The sequence below is a fragment of the Arachis duranensis genome, chromosome 1, assembly GCF_000817695.3.
Source record: "Arachis duranensis cultivar V14167 chromosome 1, aradu.V14167.gnm2.J7QH, whole genome shotgun sequence".
Taxonomy (NCBI): domain Eukaryota; kingdom Viridiplantae; phylum Streptophyta; class Magnoliopsida; order Fabales; family Fabaceae; genus Arachis; species Arachis duranensis.
In genome coordinates this window covers 99,615,301-99,630,793 of record NC_029772.3, presented here as the reverse complement: position 1 = coordinate 99,630,793, position 15,493 = coordinate 99,615,301, and the positions used below count along the sequence as shown (strand labels likewise).

The window sequence follows — 15,493 nt, the reverse complement described above, 5'->3', positions numbered from 1 at the left end:
TGTTCCATGTTAGGCATGGGGATACGAATTTCATACTTTGGTCGTCCAAAATTTGAGTAGATTTCAAATTGTGACCGAGGTGGAGAATTGTGAGAATAAAAGAAAGGCTAAGAGCAAACTTAGGAAGTAAAATAAGAGCAAACTTAGGGAGTAAAATAAAATTTGCAAGGAATTTTAATAGAAAGGAACTTATAAGGAGTTTTCATAGGAGGATTTTATTTTCATTCATTAAAATTATAGCATAGATGATACTATATATATTTCTGTAACAATGTAGTTGATACATCATCAAAAAAAAAAAATTAAGTCACATCCTATTTTTTCGTATTGACTTTGTTATAGTTAGTGTATTATTATGATTAGTGTTCAATTTCATATTACTTTCTATCTATTAAAAGTTAAAATTTCACTGCAGACTCAACAATAAGTCACAACAGTTAATCTTTTATGATAGGATGAAGTGAAAATAATACCATAGCTACATAAACATCTAAATTATTTAACCTGAATAACAAATGTATTTTGAGACATATTCTCTAAGATATTTCATGAAGTATGGGACAGAAGGAGTTGCTCCAATTGTTATGTAATTTGCAAATACAATAACTGCAAGTTCATGAACAGAAATTTTAAAGTTTAAAAGGAAAACATAGGTATTTTAAAATCTATAGAATGAACGTATAAAGAAAAAGATCAGATGAATAGTTAAAATAAATATCAATGTCTAAATTTTGAACTCAAATTTAAGACGGATCAACTTATGTTTAAGACCTCTTGTAAGACAAATTTATTATTATTACCTAGCTACCAGTCTACAACTACAATTAGTCCATTGATTATTCATGGTTAATTTTATAGTGTCTATTATTTAGTATTTAATTTTTATTTATTTATTTTTTAATTTTAAATATTTAAAAATAATTTATTTTATATTTAAATTAAATATTAATTTTTAAATTTTTTGACTAGTTAAATCATTTTTTAAACACCATAACAATCACTTCAAATCATTATTAATCACTGTGTGTATAGCATATGCTAAACTTTTTTCGAAGAAGAATTATATAATATTAATCCTTAATAAGTACAACAATAAGCATCTATCAAAATTGTAAACACGGGTTTCGCACGTGCATAATCAATTATAAAAGTAGTTTTGTTTCTATTTTTTTAAAAGCAATGTGTTGTTAGAAAAAATAAATTATTTTTTTAATAAAAATACTTAAAAAAAGTAATATCTAAACATATTTAAAATAAAAAAATACTTTTTTTAAAATAAAAAATCAATTCAAACTAACATTCAAGGAGTGACAGCATAATGAATATAGATGCTCTCAATTTTTTTTTAATTGTTGATAAAATGTAATCTCACATCTTATACTTTTTAAGACTTATTTTGATAATATATTTTGAAGAGGTGTATAAATACCTCATATTGCGTTTGATAAATTAAGAAGTCTATGTGTTTATATTTGTGACTTTTAAAAATTAGAGATACTTTTAAAAATATTTAAAAAAAATTTTAAAATTAACTTACACTTATCAAAATTAAAAAATTTAATATAATTTTATATAATAATAAATATTCAAAATTATCCCTCTCCCTTAATCTAGATACGCCTTCTCCTTATTTGGTCCAGATCTCCCACTGTCTTTGCTTTTTTCTCGTTGCTGCCTCTCTTCCTCTTCAGTCTACAACTACAACTATCGTTTTTTTTAATTTTATTTTCTATCCATTCTTCTTTCTTTCTGCCTTTTTCTTTAATTTTTTTCTAAAACAAAATTTAAAATTTTTTTTATTATTCATTTCTGTTTTTTTAATATTATTAAATTTGTTAATGAAATTATTAAAATTTTTTGATATCTGAATAATTTATTTTTGATTATATGAATGATGGTGGAAAAAAAAAATAGATAATAGTAGAATAAAAGTCTACGTGATGATAATAAAAAAATAGAAGATAGAAATATTATAAATTTTTTAATATTTTGGATGTTTTATGTATTTATTTTGCCAAATATAAAATATGTATATATATATTTTGTATTTCTATCTTCTAATATATGTCTTAACGTCTATGTTTATGTCCAAAATATAATTAAATGAAATCTAGAAAAATGAGCCGATATATAGAAAATTTCTGCTCGAGTTATGTAAAACTTTTTTGTGTGTGCTGGCTCTATTTGTATGAATAAAAGGGTATTTAATCTAAGTTTAATTTTAATGTATTGACAATATAAAAATTTTTTATATAATTGTATAATTATAATTATTTTTTAGATGATTATTTATGTTATTAATATAAAAAATAATTATTTTTATTAATATAATATTATATAATTAAATATACGTATAAAATGATTTTATTCTCTCAGTACATCAAAATTAAATTAATTTAATTTTTCCAAGTTTGAATGGAGCTCTTAGCTTGCCTCTTGGTTACGTCTGATTCATTGGACTACAATATCTTTGTTTCGTTATTTTATCTTGGTTGTTTCTTAAATCAATCTTCACATAATACGTTTTCAGTTGGCATGCATTAAGACGAATACGAAAGCTCCATAGAAAGAATTACTATTTGTCTGTCGAGTAAATAAATTAACGATTAATAGTCAAATTAATTTTTAAAATTTTTTTTTTAAATTTATTATTAAATTTTTTTAAAATTAAATTAGCCTATCAAAAATTAAAAATTAATTATATTTATTTTTCAATCATTTTATTAATAATTTTTGTCAACGATTGATGATATAAAATATTAATAGATAATATATATGATATTTAATATGTCTAATTAGATACTGACTAAATATATTTATGAAAATCTATCAATTTAGTTGTTAGATCATAATGAGAATATGATTTATGTAATTGAAAAATTAAAGAACTAAATTAATAAATTTTCGTAAATATATTTTGTCAATATTCAATTAGACATATTATATAGTCACAAAAAAAATTAGACATATTATATATCATGTATGCTGTTAATTAACATTTTATAACATCAATATATAAATTATTAGTATATATTTTTTTATTGGTTTCTCATATTTACGGTTTTTAGTTTTTTACTATTTTAGTCCCTAGATCCTTTTTAATATTGACTTATTGAGTCAATAAACGAAGTGTTAAATTGGCTATGACTTACTACGTTGGACATAAGACTAAATAGTGTCATTTCGTTTTAGTGCTTAAACAAAGTAAAACGAAAAAGAATTTATAAAATGTATAAAAAGTTTTATCTTCTCTTATTCTCTAAAACAACCTAATTAGTACATTATATTTTAAATTTAAAAGACTAAAATAATAAAAGTATTGAATGTCATGGATCACTACGAGAATTTATTCAGTAGGCACATTTTGTATGTTTACCAAACTAGTAATTGGCATTACACCCTTGTTAAAATCATGGGACAAGTTACTCAAATACTTATTTGCCTTGGGAGTGATAGTGCTTATACGTTGAAAACACTCGGTTTCTGTTTTGATAATTTTTCATAGATTTCTTCTATTGTTGTTAGTATATGGCCCTGTATTAATTTACTAGTTTTACTATAATGGCTAGTTTAATATTATTTATTCTAGTGTCTACATTTTATAGTTAAAAGGAACATAACTTATTTGATTATTAGTATACAGTTATATACTATACACAATTGGTAAGATTTTTACCACAGGCAGGACCGTGAAAGTTTTGGTTTAAAAAGAGAAAATTGGAAAGAAAAGAAATTGAATTTCACATTCTTTTTAAGAAATTGATATTTACATAGATATGCCATCATAAGCAGTTCAACGATCCTAAGCTCAAAATTGGTGCTATTACAATATTAACATATTTGTGTTTCATTAACCCTTTAACTATAAATCTATAATGCATTTTACAATTGAATTCTTATAAGTAGCTATAACCTACATATTATCTTAGCTTCTAATTCATTTCAGAGCTAAGCAACGCTTGCCTTGGAGGAACACCCAAATCATTTGATAACTTCTTGCATAACTGCATTGCATGAAGAAAATATAGGATATCATATCAGCCTCAAATTTTTTTTTGGGGGGGAAGAGTGCATGTAATTTTCTGCATGGATTTGTACCTGTCTATATATAGATGCATCTCCATAAGACTTCCTTAATTCTACAACATACAATGATGGGCTTATTTCAAAAACCTGTTACATTTGAAGTGAAATTAATCTTATTAGCATCAACAAACTTTGTAGAGTAACATTAAGCTCTAAATTTTATCAGTACAAGATAGCTTAAGTTTGCTGTAGATATTATTATTTACCTCTGCCGCAGCTAAGAGGCTGCTAAGGGTTTTGTGTGTTTTGTTCTCTTGTATAACTTTCAACTGAAATATTGAAATTAAAATTACTTGTTAGCCACTCTTAATATTTATTTTATTTGCGAGTTTGTTGGAAATAGAAGCAGCTTTAACAAATATATAAGCAAAATGATACCAACTTTGCCATTTTTCTTCTGGACTTGAAATCCCATTTTCGTCACAATATCCTCAATCCTCTCTACCAAATCTTTAGCCGAAAGGTTGGACGTGAATCTTATCTTCCTTTCAGAGACATCCTGAAATTCAAGGAAAACTATAAGTGAAAGACAACAAGAATGTCCAGAGATACAGAAAATTATGTTTGAAATGTGCAATGTAATCGTTGATAACTTCGATTCTCACACCTCTTTCTCAAAAAATCCAGAGAGGTCGAGGCATGACGACATCCCAATCAACTGAAATGCGTTGATAAGAGTTGGTGATTGTGGACTCCTTTGCTCTGCGTCTAGTTGCTATTACCAAGAGAGTAGTTTTCGATTACAACAAAATAAAGAATGAAAGAAAAGGTAAGGAGGCTGGAAGAAGTGGCACCAAGCACAGATGCCTGTAAAGTTTCCAGACCTCTGAAAGTTCAAAAGTATACCACTTCATTCATGGCAAAGGCTTCATTGTCAATATATATGTCCTCTTCCTCATCCTCATGAGTTGCCGGAGCATATCCTTGTTTGAACCATGGATCTTCTTTGATCGCAGCCATTGTTATTCGGGTTTCAGGGTTGGGATCAAGAATCTTTTTTATCATGTTTTGGGCACCGGCTGAAAGCCATTTTGGTATCTGAACATCTCCTTTCAAAATCTGTGATCGCTCAGAAAATAATCAAGAATTAATTTATATAACTTTATGATAACCGTTATTAAGAAGATAACATAAGAATCATCATTTGAATACCTTTTGGTAAAGAACTGCAAGATTTCTGTCATCAAATGGGAGGTATCCTGTTAGAATTACATACAAGATCACACCACAAGACCATGCATCTGATGTTGCACCACTGTAGCCCCTATTAGCAAGAATCTCCGGCGCGACGTAATTAGGACTTCCACAAGTTGTATGCAATAATCCATCTCCCTGGAATTTTTCATAGAAATATGTTATCCACAAAGTTAATAAAAATAACCATATTAATACACTTTGTAATGAGGTGTGGTTCATAAAATATCTTACCCTGAAATGTTGGGGTAAAGCACTAAGACCAAAATCAGTTATCTTAATGTTTCCTTTGTCATCCACTAGTACATTCTCAAGCTGCAAGGAAACAGATTCAATTAAATAAAATGAAAGAAAACTGAGCAGTAAGTAATGCAGTTTCAATGTAAGCTCAATAAGTATTCTAACAGTTATAAAGATGGTTGAGAAAGAACCTTGAGATCCCTGTGGAAGACACCTTTATTGTGGCAATAGCTCACACCATCAATCAACTGTTGGAACAACTTCCTACCTTCAGTTTCAGAAAGTTTACCCTTGGATGCCTGTGAATGAAGGAAGCTCATAGATTAGTAACTTTATGATTTTGTTTGGCATCTCTTAATATATGTACTTTTTTGTTTACTATTTACAAGACTCAAATTCAAGATTAAGAAAGAATGGCCAGCCCAATGCGCAAGTATCCTACGTTAACGCAGGATTTGGAAAAGAGCCGCACCCAAAAGGTATAATGTACGCAGCCTAACCTGATAATTACATCAGTGGCTGGTTTCACGGCTTAAAACCATGATCTTGATCTTGAGATCAAAGAGATAACTCAACTGTTACTCTAAGATTCCCCTTAATTAATAAAGAAATACATAAAGAAAAAGTTAACACATTAATAAGCTAGATGTTGGTTGAATTAACGTTTTTTATGTTCAAATTCTTTAATCAAAATCCTCTTGAGGTAGTTTTAGCACGCTCTTCAATTCATATAGATCAAGGAATGTGAATGACAAGTTATTATTGAATCCTTACAATTTTGTCAAATAACTCCCCTCCTGTCACATACTCAAGTACCATATAGATTTTTGTTTTGCTGGCCAAGACCTGCATAATTAGAATATATGATAATCAGAAACACCAATCAATGATACAAATGCAAGCTGCAATTGCAAGTTGTAAATCCAATAGATTACTTTGAGGCTTTGTCCATTTATTTTTAGTATTATTATTACTTATGCTATGGGGCCACTACATGATCACATATCCCTTATAGCATAGTCATGATTAATTAATGCAATGGAGGCCCATTCAAGTCCAACATATATAATTTAATATTTAATTATAGTTACAAGTTAATTATCTATGTGTACATAAGGATAAAAGATGCCAGATGGATAAACACACAACCACATGAACATGATATTCAATTATTAATGCGTGGACCCCACCAACAATCTTGGAATTTGAAATGTTAATTGAGAAAAGTTAAGGTTAAGAGTTAAGACTTAAAGAAGTAACGCAATCCAAATATTTAAGCATCTATAACATATGCTATATGAATTAGTCAATGGCTTTACCGGATAAAAATGATTATGAGGTGCAGTCCAAGCAAGAATAAATAGGAAAATTATTACTCCGAACCTCACAAGGAATTGCAACACTAGAGCATGACGTGCAAAGGTGTAACACAATACAAATACAAAGTTTATATTAAAATGAAGCAAAGTGGAATTCCTAACGTGGTTTGATTGGACCAAGTAACTTGCTCTAAAATTAATATATAAATTCTCACCCCCTCATGACCTCAAGACAATAAAATAAAATAAAGTAGATTTTTTAATAGGTCAAGCAACCGTCCATTCATAACACATGCTGAGAAATCAAAATCTGGAAATGGGTTGGCTACTAATCCAAACTGCCACGTTAAAAATATTACTATGAAACAAACCCATATTCTCCAAACCAATGCAAGACAAATCCACCATTGAAACCGGCAATAATAAAATAGTGGACACCTAGTGAACGTGCATCCACACAAAAAATCAGGATAAATAACCTACAACGAAAGGCACTGAAAATGGATTTCTATGTATCAATAATGAATCAATACCTTATCTTTAATTAATTAATTAATAATATGAAAGTGATATTTTTCCCATGGAGAGAGGAAAGGGTGTGAATTTCATTGTGGTAGAACCCACTGGTTTACTGTGTATAACTGTTTTTATGCGGAAAAGGAGGCAAATGAATGTATCAATCAATCATTCTAACGTTTCTAGGTAGCAATTTTACGTTTTTAAGTTCATGAAGAGCCATTAATTAGTTTAGGGTCACATATCCAATATTTAATAAACAATGCTATTTGAAGAGAAAACCAAAAAGTAAGTTATATTATGCTCTATTAACAAATGTTCCAAGTTAAAATTTCAATCCAACTACAGAAAACAAAGGCGTCTTTCAGATCTCAAAATGACAAATACAAATTTGTCGCTTTTCAATGTTAGATCAATTTTTGTTATCAAGAACGAGATTGAACTTACTTTAGATAATTAGATAATAGTGGATATTATTTTATTGCGATATGATAAAAGACAAAAGGATAATACATTTAGGAGAAAATAAAGAATTTAGTGTTTTCTAAATTCTAAATTTTAAACTATAAATATTAAATCCTAATAGGCTAATACTTAAACTTTACATCTAAATTATTAATAAAATATAATAAATAACAAATTAAGATTTATTTAATTAAAAAAATACAGCCACCAACTCTAGCGATTAAGGTTGAACCATGAAAAATTAAAAGAAAAAAACGATTTTATCTCTTTACATAACGACAGATGACGTGTACAACGTGTCGTAACTACCAAAAAAACTAATATGAAAAAGGAAAGTAAATGCAAATGAGGGTGGGTTTGGGTTGAACGTGTAAATTTGGATGTTCCGGAAGATGCTGCGATGTTAGAGTGATTCTGGGTTGGCCTATTCTCAGTGGAGAATCTGGTTCTCTTCAATTTACGGAAACGGAACTAATACTAACACTAACACTAACAATACCTTTTATCCATACCAATATCCTACAGAATTATTCTGTAGTGTTTCGATCCTAAATTCCAAAAATAGGATCAGGAAATGGGAACTAAATTCCAAACAAGGAATTCTCAGCGAAACTGCGAAACATCATTACTGCTTAGTGTTTTCACAATTTTTTTGCAAAGTGCAGAGTACGGATTTTAAAAGCCAAATTAAATTAAGTACTCCTAATTACGAAAATTAAGCTCAATTAGATAAGATTCGCAATTTTTTCTCTTTTTGTGTACCTCGAATAATCTAACAACATTTGGATGCTTGAGTAGTTTGAGTGTGGCAATTTCCCTCTTTATCTGCAAATTTTTTTTGCACGTATTAGATAACTTATATGAATTCCAAAAAAAAGGATAAGAAATTAAGTAAATAACCTGATCAGAGACGTTAAGGGTGGTGATCTTGTTCTTGTCAAGGATCTTAACTGCAAAAGGATGTCCAGAATGAGTATCCCTTGCAAACTTGACTTTTCCGAAATTGCCCTCGCCTAACGTCCTTCCCAACTCGTATTTCCCAAGTTGCCTTCCCTTCCCTTCCTCACTTCTTTCATTCCCCCTCCTCCCAAGACTCAAAATCACCATTCCCAATTCACCAAACCCCGATGAATAACAGAATCAGATGCAACGAATCGTGCAGTGGCAATTCAAATTTTTGTTTGTAACTAACACCACCAAATGCTGCGGAAACTGAAACTAAAACCGAAACTGAAACTAAAACTGAAAAGGTTCAGGTCAAAACAAAGAAGGGAAACGCGAAGAGAAGAATAAATAAATAGCCTCCGAATGTGGAAAAATTAAACGGAGGTGTGAAGATATGAAGCCAGCAAAATGGCGAAACAGGATTGGAACATATGTGTGTGTGAAGAATGGAAACACTCTTCTTCCCTTTTTGATGTTTTGAGCCAAGTGCCTTTATATAACTACTACTTGTTCAATGCGTAAAGAAACTCTTCTGCTGGGTAACCAATCACTGACGCGGCTAATTAATAATTTTTTTTAAATTGTTTTTAGAAGAAACGTAAATTTATTTTAAAAATGTTAAGACTTATTTTAAATTGAGCAATGCTAGGACAGCAATATTTGTGATTGGTAGCAATTAATTAGTCATCAATAATGATTTGATGGTGTGAGATTTCATCGGCTCACCTTTTTCTGTTAGTTACATATTAAAATACAATAAAATTGTTGGCCCCCTAGACTTTATCTTTTAAAATTTATTATAAAAAATATCCAAAACGTACAGAAAAATATTTAAAAAATTTAAAAACTAAACAAGAAACGTCTAAAACTATTAAAAAATTATCTAAAACATAAAATAGAAACATTCAAAATATTAAAAAAGAAACACTCGAAATTTATGTGAAAGAAACATTAAACTAGTTAGGGGTGTGCATGGGTCGGGCGAAACTGGATTTGGTGTGATTCAGACCCGACCCGAAAATATATATGGGCCTATTTATTAGACCGGAACCCGATCCTAAACCCGATGAAATCTATACACTTTCGGGCTATAAATATACCTGGTAAAAATTCGATGAAAATCGGACCGTTAACATTACATTACCTTGATACCTTCTTATAAGTTAGCATGTAAAAATATTCAAATTTCCAAGACTTCAACCATTATTTGGCATGGTAAAATTCACTTAGAAAAATATAACAAGAACCAACTCTTCTCTAAAAATAAAACATAACCATAATCAATACTAATATTGTCTAATAACACCAAATATTCAAATCAATACAAATAACACAATATTATGCATTAATCTAAAATCTTATGCATTTTAAACATAAAACATTAACTTATAGTCTTATAATAACTAATAACACAAAATATTAATGTTTACAATACTTAAATTCCACATAAGAATAGTCATCATCCATCACTAATAATACAAAATATTAATTGTGTATGATGACCGGGCCACTGGGCCGAGTTCAGGTGACTCGAGCCATGACCTGGACCCGACTCGAAATAATGACCGGGTCTATTTTTGAGACCCTTATCCGGCCTTAAACTCGATGAAATCACACCAACTTAGCCCCTAAAGTGTTCGGGGCCAGACTGGGTCTTCAGGTCGAGTCGAATCATGCACACCCTAAAACTAGTAAATAAATTATCCAAAATAAAAAAGAAGAAGAAACATCCGAAAATTAAAAAAAAAGAACCATACAAAACCAATAAAAAGAATCCTATAAAATCAAGAAAAATTATTAAAAAGAATCGTCCAAAATAAAGAAGAAAAAAAAGAAAAGTGACATTTGCTTTGTTTGAATGTGGCGGGATACGATATTTAAGATGGAAGTTGTTGTGTTCGAAAAGAAAAGACTGCGCGATGATCTACAACGCTGCATTCGCAAAAGAGGAGCTGCAGCAGTGATCGACAAAGCTGCGTTCGTGAGGGGAGGACAGTAGCAATGCTTGATGGCGTTGCGTTCCTCTAGCGATGGTTGGCGGCACTGCGTTCGCAAGAGAGAAAATGTTGCAATGATCGACGGCACTGCATTGGCAAAAAGAGGGCGGTGTACCACTGCAGCGGTGGTCGACGAAAATGACAAGGACGCACACGTGGATAAGGTGAGAGGAATTAAGGTTTGTGTGGTTTTTTTTACAGTGTATTGTGTGGTTAGGATAAAATTGGAGTTAACTCTTTTTTGGGAGCTTTTTTTTTACTTGACATTTTTTTTTAGTTAGTTGTAGTTGACTATACAATTAGTTGGTTCTCTAAATCTTTTCTAAAAAAAATGTAACATTACGGTTTTACGTGTTGAATGAGTGTATAAATATTAAAATTAAATTCTTTAAACAAATAATTATATTATATATATAAAAAATAATTATTAATTAATAATGTTTTAAAATGTAAATTATATATTAAAAATAGGTAAAATAGTATATATATTATATTTGATTTTTAATTTTTTTGTAAAATAAGTTTATTCTCTTAATTCGGTGTGAGCGTAAATAATTGGTTTATGAAAGATTATTGGTTAATGGTTTCCCTATTAGAAAAGACCAAAACTGAGCCACAATAATTAATAAAAACATTGACGAGATATATACTTGTATTTTTGTATCATGATTCATGAAAATAACCCAACCATCTCTCCCTCTCCATGTTGGCATGGGCCAGCCTTTTTTTTTTTTTCAACGGTAGGACATAATAATTTTTATGGATAAATTATTAAAAATACACTTAAATAATTTTGTCTGCATTCAAAATTTATTATTGATAAAAATATTTTTAAATAATTTAAAAATATAACAAAAATATTTTAAAAAATTATTTTTTTAAAGTGACAAACTACTTTTATATGCGACAAATTATTTATTCATTTGATCTAAAATTTTATAGAAATATTTAGATAAATATTTAAAAAATACACACAAAAAAAGATAAAAATTTGATCTCTATTTTTATTTTATTTGTTAAAAATATTATTGATTGTTGACAAAAAAAATTACAAAAAATATATATTTAGCGAAAAATCATCAAATTTTAATGATAAAAATATATCATTTTTCTAATAATGCTTGCAAAAAATCGTATCAAGATTCAATCTCTAAAGCATTTTTTGAGAACACATATTTTATATTGGACATTTTTGTCATTTTTTAAAATTATTTAAGGGTATTTTTATCGATAACAAAAATTTGAGTGTATTTTTTTCAGGGACAAAATTATTCGGTGCATTTTTGGTGGTTTATTTCTTATTATTTTTTATATATCATCTTTTTATAGAAAAATAATTAAGTTGTGTTGGTCTAGTAATTAGTCTATTAGTCTGCTTAAGCAAGTCTCGGAGAAAAAAATCTGGCCTTTGTGCATGTAGTAATTTATTAGTGAACGACAAACTCTTAAATAAAATTTTGATTCATGATATATTAGTCATTAACCTGTGAGACTAAAAAATACTGTGAAAAATTAAAAAATATATAAAAAATATTCTAAAATAAAAAATTATAAAATAATAAATTAATTATCATTCAATTTAGTCTTATTTTATAATCCTATGTTTATGTTACGGAATAACCTGAGATAGGTGAATTGGGTTTGAAGGATTGACCCAAACGTTAGAGGAAGGTGGTCTCCGACTTGTTCGCGTTCGGGAGCCGCCGTCGAAGTTGTGTGTTTGAAGGAATGGGGGGTGATACCTACAAAGATACTCTGATACCTAACTTAGCAAGGGGTTAAGCAGGTTTAGAGTGTATTGGAACTTAGTTTTACCTGAGTGTGTCAGTGTATTTATAGGTGATGATCCAATAACCACCGTTGGAGTAGTTCCACTTCTGAAGGTGGATAACCGTCCCTTTATTTCAGGGTTGTTGAGATATCTCTTCTAGAAGTGGATGAGAGATTTTAAGGGGGCAGTTACTTATTTAAATAAGTGTTATCTGCCAGCTCATGCTGAGCCCGACCTCTTTAGGGACGGGCTTATGTCGAACCCGACCTTTTCGAGGAGGTCGGATAGATGGTAAAGGCCAACCTTTGAATTGTGCCATTTTGGCTTACTTGGGCTTGTGTCATAATATTGGGTCAGGACATGAACAGTGCCCCTACTCGAGTACGATTTCTTAGCCATGAGTCGGATTCGAGTATTTGATTGGACTCGGGTTTATTAGAGTCGAAAAATGACGTGATTTTTAGTTTGAAACCGACGTGATTTTGAATTCCTCAACCGTTGCGTCTAATCAAACGTCGCATCCGTTTGGGATTCTATATTTATATGTGGGGACAGTTACATTGCAAACGGTGTGTTTCTTTAATGATCACGTTGTTTTACTGTTATGCCCCTGGTCTGTTATAAATACTTTTCCCTTTTCTTTTTTTGTTTTCTTTCGTCTTCTCTTTGAAGTTTTCTCCCTGCTTTCTTACTTCTTTGCTCAGAAACTCCTTTCGTCGAGATTGTTTCTCTTTTGGTCCTATAAAGAAAATTGGTTCTTCTTCATCTTTCTCTGTCGTTTGTGTAGTACTTTCTTTATTTTTGCTTGATGCGCTTGTGTGTTTGGGAAAAATTTCATGCTTTTACCGCTACTTTATTTGGAATGCTAGGCTTTAGAATTTTTGCATGTTCATTAGAAATCGTTTCTGTTGCCGCCTGGTGATTCTTTTTCTTATTTGCTTTCGGAAGAAACTGTCTTGTCTTTGGGAGCTCTGTTTTAGGATGATTTTATTTTTTTTTTTGTAGGTTTTATTGCTTTTATATACACTCTCTTATTGCCAAGACCCTCTTGAGATGGGTAGATGATTCTGTGCTTATTGAGAAAACTTTAGTGGATACTGACTTCATAACCGAGCTTCGCACCCATCATAGAATTTGTAGTCTTGAGGCTGACGAGCCCAAGTATGAATTAGTGGCCACGAATCCTGAGGACTGGGTTTGCTGTGGGAGGGTTGCTGATTCTGATTCTCATTTTTTCTTCATGTACAACTGTCTTTTCACCCGTTTGGGGATTTTCCTTCCTTCTTCTGATTTTGAAATGGACGTTTTGTCCCACTGCCGAGTTGCCCCTACTCAACTTCATCCTAATTCTTGGGATTTTATGAGGATCTACCAACTTGTCAGCCAAGAGCTTGATTTTTCGACCTCTTTAAAAATCTTTTTCTATCTCTTCCACTTGACTAAACCCTTCAGTGCTTCCAATAAACAAAACAAATAGCAGTGGGTGTTTTTTCGGGCTATCCAAGGTCGGAAAGTTTTTTTCATCTTTGACGAGTCCTTTAACGACTTCAAAAACTTTTTCTTCATGGTCCAGGCCGTAGAAGGCCATCATCCTTTTTTCTTGAAAGAGAACAGCCAGCCCCGATTTCCTCTGTAATGGTCGGAGGCCTCTTCCGTAGAAAAATATGGCCTAGACGACTTGGATGAAGTAGAAGAGGCCATTGTTGGATTTTTTCGAGAGGCTTGGGGGAGAGCTCCAAATCTAGATACTAAAAAATTCCTCATTGGCCCTCTGAATTTCGTCCAAACCGAGTTAGGTAGCTTTTGTTTTTTTGTGGCTGCTTTTGTGATATCTTCCGATTAGTTTTTATCTGACCTGTATACTAATTGTTTTTGGTCTTCCTTCCAGAGATGGTGAAGAGTGGATCGAGTGTTGCTTATCAAAAAGTCCAGGAAACAAAGAGGAATGCTCGTGCCCGAGCTGATGTCCAGAAGGTTGGAGTTTCAAAGTCTCTCCCCTCCCATGAATCTGGCTTGGGGACCTCCTCTTCCAAGACGATCTTGGTAAACCCTACTACTACCTCTTTTCTTCCTCCCCCTGCCTCTGTTCCTCCAACTCATCCTTCTCCAAAACCTGAGAGGAAGAAATCCAAGACCTCGAAATCCGACTCCTCTATAGCTGGAGAGGCCGGGTTTGATGGTCACAAATTTGCAAAAAAGCACATCATTTCTCATAGTCAATTTTCTATGGATAATGCTTCTTTTCAAAATCATCTTCAGGTTCTGATTCAAGGGAAGATTCGAGCTACTGAAATTTGTTCTTCTCTTCTTGATATTTTGGATAAGGCTCCCTTAAGTGCTTCTAGAAAACTCCTAGAGGATCTTGAGGGGAGCATTGTCTTATATCAGAAAGAGGAGAAGAAGCTATAGTGGGAGAATACCTGATTACAGAAGGAGCTTGTCTGACTCCAGACATAAATTAAAAAGTTTTAAAATTCATTTTCTCGCATATTACCATACTTTAATAATTTGCATATTCATCCGTTTTATACATGAATTAAAAGGTTTTGAAAGTGAAAAGGAAAGACATTGATTTTTTTATTATAATCAATAGGATAAATATCTAAAAACAAAAAACTACGAAACAATAAATCAAAAAAAGTAAACTCTTCTAAAATCGGTTGTAAATTATAAATAAATTACACTAAAAAAAGACTCATAAGCAACACAAAAGGCAAAAGCACAATCATTTTTTTTCCCACAAGTTAAGGATTAGTTTCTCTATTTACTTCTACAAGACTACAACAACAAGGGACACCAAAAAATAGGAATCACTAATACTGTTACGACAAAAGTTTAAAATAATTTTTGAATCGACTTCAAGTCTTTAACTCAGGATTTGTTTGAGCATCATTTTCGAACAAAAAAAATTAATAATATTTTTTTAAATTTTTTTTACAAAATTAAAAATAATTTTATTT

General features: G+C 30.7%; 1 protein-coding gene across 1 annotated transcript; it reads right to left on the bottom strand.

Moving 5' to 3' along the window:
• Positions 1-3,717: 3,717 nt before the first annotated feature.
• On the bottom strand, positions 3,718-9,243 carry LOC107470264 (CBL-interacting serine/threonine-protein kinase 1). Its single transcript, XM_016089660.3, has 12 exons — positions 8,721-9,243; positions 8,583-8,645; positions 6,295-6,366; positions 5,712-5,819; positions 5,515-5,595; positions 5,239-5,418; positions 4,933-5,145; positions 4,694-4,801; positions 4,469-4,585; positions 4,293-4,355; positions 4,099-4,173; positions 3,718-4,004 (listed from the first exon to the last, which is right to left on the bottom strand). Exons 1-12 carry the CDS (start codon positions 8,925-8,927, stop codon positions 3,933-3,935), a joined length of 1,359 nt encoding a protein of 452 aa, XP_015945146.1. The 5' UTR covers positions 8,928-9,243; the 3' UTR covers positions 3,718-3,932.
• Between the last annotated feature and the right edge of the window lie 6,250 nt (positions 9,244-15,493).

Coding starts and splice junctions, on each gene's coding strand:
- LOC107470264 (XM_016089660.3), bottom strand. CDS start 8,927: ATGGTGATTTTGAGTCTTGGGAGGAGGGGGAATGAAAGAAGTGAGGAA. Junction 8,646..8,720: donor CCCTTAACGTCTCTGATCAG/GTTATTTACTTA, acceptor AAAAATTTGCAG/ATAAAGAGGGAAATTGCCAC. Junction 4,005..4,098: donor ATGCATCTATATATAGACAG/GTACAAATCCAT, acceptor CATGCAATGCAG/TTATGCAAGAAGTTATCAAA.